The sequence below is a fragment of the Neofelis nebulosa genome, chromosome 10, assembly GCF_028018385.1.
Source record: "Neofelis nebulosa isolate mNeoNeb1 chromosome 10, mNeoNeb1.pri, whole genome shotgun sequence".
NCBI classification, from domain to species: Eukaryota; Metazoa; Chordata; class Mammalia; order Carnivora; family Felidae; genus Neofelis; species Neofelis nebulosa.
The window spans coordinates 92,618,620-92,622,862 of record NC_080791.1 but is presented as its reverse complement, the minus strand read 5'-3'; the positions used below and the strand labels follow the sequence as shown (position 1 = coordinate 92,622,862).

The window sequence follows — 4,243 nt, the reverse complement described above, 5'->3', positions numbered from 1 at the left end:
GGGGGGGTTTCAACTGTGTTACACCTGCCATTCTGAAGGGAGTGTTTGAACAACAGCTCCTTGAATATGGCTCATCAGGAATGGCATAAGAAAAGTACTTACCTTCAGTTCATAAAATTTGGGGCTGTTTGGCTTGTACAAAAATGGGAAAGTCGGACTGTATACAAAGTAAAAGATTCAGACAGGTTGTAGCACGTAGTTGCTGAGATTCGATAGATGGCGCTCTTGCCCCTGCTTTGAGCTCATTCCTCAAAATGGCTCAGATTTCCTCGTCTTCAGACTGGTATGCTGGATGCTCTTCCTACCTCTTCAGCCTTTATCTCCAATCTCTCAACTCTATTTAGCTTGGTGATTCATCCACAGAAAGCTAACAACTTATGAAAATCTGAATATGTCGTTCTCTCTAGGTCCTTAGACCTTTTTAAAATACGTTCTCTCAGACTGGGAATGCCCTCTTTTCTCTGGCTAACCATTTCTCATCACCTTGAGCAGCGTTTCTACTGCTGAGCCTTCTTGTGTAACTCCTTCCACATCATTGGGCTCCCTGTCTCTGCTTTTTCTTGTTCTTCCCATAATATTATACATGTACCAGAGTTCTCGCCTATGAATATTATATACACTATTAATTGTGTCTTTCTCCTCCATGGAAAGATAAGCTTCTTAAGGAGGGACCGTTGTCTTTCTAATACCTGCCACATAATCAACACTGTATAAATATTTGCTGAATGAATGAATGAATCTAAATATCAGCATTTTTTCCAACCTCACTTGAATATCAATCGCACCATATTCGGAAACATCGTGTTGCTTTTTCCTCCATGTCTAGTCCAAGTTCTATTGTTCTTGCTTGTTTCTGACCTTTAAGGTCTATTTTGATTCCTCCCTTGGTTTTGTTTTGTGGGTTTTCCCCCTTTTGTTGGTTGTTTTACTGTCATTTTAATTTGAAATCCTTGGTAAGTCTGATTATTCATCTAGTTTGTTAGGAATTTGTTTCTTAACTGTTCTTTTAGATTGATTTTCACTCTTAAGGTCAAAACAGAAAAGACAATATTTATATATGATATTAAGTTTTATAGGCTTTAAAACTTAACTTTTAGAATCAAACACATGTTTTATTTGATTCATTTCTTTCACTTCAACAAACATGTACTGAATAATTATAGTGGGGTTGATGGAGGGCACCCTAAAATATGCCACTTTGGCATATTGATTATTTTTAATTAAAGTTACTTAAGAAATAGCCAGAGCAAAGACACTCTGACCCTCCTTTGTCCTCCTAAAGGCAGGAAATAAATCTCTCATGTGACAGGTATCCTCCTGTACCAGGAGGTAGAGAAACATCTTTATCACAGAGATAGAGAATTTAGGGCTGAGAAGCCTGTATAAACAAATGTGTTACTTCTTCACTAGTTTTCTATCCCAAACCCAAACTTCTTTGTCTTGTCAATCCTCACAAATTTGTTTATATAAAAGATATAAAGGGTGCCTGCTTTGGTCAGTTTGAATCTCATATTTCTATGAACTCCCATACGTACAAAATTAAAATGTGAGTTGTATCCTGTCTTGTGTTGGTGTGTTTGTTAGATCATCCAGAGAACATAGGAAGGGAGGGAAAGTTTTCCTCCCATACAATTATCATGAGTGAAACGTTTTGTTAAATAAGTAGGAAAAAGCTTGAATAAGACACACTCAGGCCTTTCTTCATAGCAATGTCAGTCTTACAGGAAACATTCTCTAACCTCATACTTCAGAGAGTCTAACCTCTCATCTAAAAAAATGGGGACCACAAGGCTTATCTTACTGGGAAAAATAAATAGGATGGTGTATTTGAAATATCCCAGCACAGTACATAGCAAATTCAAGGCACTGAATGAATCATAGTTTCTCTGATTTCAACTAAAGATAATATAAGTTAGTAACAGGATAATCCTACTCCCCGGAGTTGTGCCAAAATGCTCTTGGTTCTTCAGGAATGTGTCATAATAAATATATAATTACAATTTAAGTGAGAGTACTCTGAGCAAATGATGCAAAGACTGGTTGCAAATTCCAATTTTATTATTTAATTTCTGGTAACTTTATTAGATAGCTAGCTGTCTTCTCTATTAAAGTTTTTCATTCTAACATTTGCCTATAAGTCAGATCATTGGTTTTAAACAATGATGTTTAAGCGAGAGACTTGAGTAGACTGCACGATTTGGCCAGGACTCTTGAATGTCTTTAGTAAAATACTTTCTCATATTTGGTTTTCTTATTTGTAAAATATGGATAAAAATATTTTCCTGACAGTGCAGTGCATAATATATGCATAGCATTTTCACATACACAGTACTCAAGAATATTATGTTCTCCAATTATTACTACTCTTATTCAGTGCTATCTTCATAGGAATAAGTGTGAATTCACTTTCAAAAATCTAAAGTAAAAACTATGCAAGAGGGTCAGCTTCAAGCATGAGAGCACAAGGAGCTCCATGGACTTTCTCTCAAGCAAAATTGGTGAAAATTTATATATAGATTCACACACAGAGATTGATGGATGCACTGGAGATATAGTTTAAATTGTAGGCTGGCTAGTTCACCAGACAGAAGTGGGACAGGGAACAGCTGGGAAGAACCCTCCTGGGTCAGAACAAATCTCAAACAATGACCTTGGGGAAAATCTCAAATTTGATTGAATTAGTCTGTGAAGCAATTTATGGCCCAGGGTACTGTAGGCAACAATAGAACAACAAGCTAGCAATTAGTAGAGTTTAACAACCCAGTATGCACAAACTACTATAACTCCGGGGTGACTATGAGCATACCGAAGAATGTGACTGCCAATGAGCCACATCAGAGGCTTCACATTGTGTTGGTAGAGATGAGTGGAGTGTAGACTGCACTGAAGTAATCCATCCAGTTTTAACAAGCAAATACTATTAACAAGAATTTCGGAAGAGAAACAGAGTTGATAAAATATATTTTCTAAAATTCCCAGTGTCCAGTAGTCAAATGGGTCAAGGAACAAATCAAAAGAGAAATTAGACCTAAGTATTCCTGGAAATGGCGTACTCGAGTTATGAAAACAGCGCTCAGAATTTCTCTGAGGAGGCATTAGAGGAAGACACTGTGGTTCTCACATTGGTTCCAGTTAATGAAGAAACTAATGAAGAACATCAGGTGGAACCAAGTGTTTCTTCAACTTCAGAAGTTGGCCTGGAGATGCCTGGGACAAACGATAAAGTTTGTCATCTTCAAATGAATGAACAATTCAAGTCTTGTCCAAAACATAGTTGTTGTAATACACCAATCCTTCCCTTGCCAACCAGTTTGCCTCCGGTTAATAAAGTACGTTGGGACACTTTGCGAAACTGGTGCCAACAATTTAATTTGAGTACCGATGGCCGGAAAATAGATGTTTATTTGAGGCTCCAGAAACATGCTTACTCTGAAATAAACGAGAATATTCCTAAAATATCACCAGAGGCCAAATTGCAGTCATGTTCCACAAAATGCAAGATGGCAACCAAGAGAGCAAGGATTCGGAAACGTAAGAAGAGTGAAAGAGAGGAAGGGATTAATATAGTTGAAGTGATAACTTCAGCACAAGAAGGCATGTTGGCAGCGTGGTCAAGAATTGCTGCAAGAGCCAGTCAATCCAAGTCTGTGAATTCACGTCCCATTCCTGTTTCCGTTGAGACTTTTCTGCTGCAAGCCTCTGGTGTCAGGTGGTGTGTGGTCCATGGCAGACCTCTCTTGGCAGACACAAAAGGTTGGGTTCGCCTGCAGTTTCATGCAGGTCAGGCCTGGGTGCCTGACACCCCCAAGAGGATGATTTCTCTCTTCCTGTTGCCCGCCTGTACTTTCCCATCCCCGGGCCTTGAAGATAACATGTTATGCCCTGAATGTGCTAAGAGGAATAAGAAGATAATGAAAAGATTAATTGCAATGGGGAAGGAGAGGCGACGTGGCTTGAATACATCAACATCTTTCCCTTTGAGTGGGCCATATTTTAATAAAGAATAAATGGTGGAGAAAAAAAAAAAAAAAAAAAAAAAAAAAAACAAAAGAGAAATTAGAAAATAGTGTGAAATGACTGGAAATGAAAAAATGGCATGCCAAAGTGATGGGCTGCAGCTAAGGCAGTGGCAGAAATTTATGCTAAATGCCTATCTTAATAAAGAAGAAAGATCTCAACCTAACCTTCCACCTTCAGGGGAAAAAAAAAGAGCAAACTAAAATTAAAGAATTAGATATGAGGA

At 38.0% G+C, this 4,243-nt stretch overlaps 1 protein-coding gene across 1 annotated transcript; it reads left to right on the top strand.

Annotated features, from left to right (window-relative positions):
* Positions 1 to 3,044: 3,044 nt before the first annotated feature.
* On the top strand, positions 3,045 to 4,007 carry LOC131488752 (developmental pluripotency-associated protein 2-like). The gene has a single exon (XM_058690590.1). It carries the CDS (start codon positions 3,045 to 3,047, stop codon positions 4,005 to 4,007), a length of 963 nt encoding a protein of 320 aa, XP_058546573.1.
* Positions 4,008 to 4,243: the final 236 nt, after the last annotated feature.

Bases quoted from the DNA above. Each gene is read 5' to 3' on its own strand.
- LOC131488752 (XM_058690590.1), top strand. From the start codon at position 3,045: ATGGCGTACTCGAGTTATGAAAACAGCGCTCAGAATTTCTCTGAGGAG.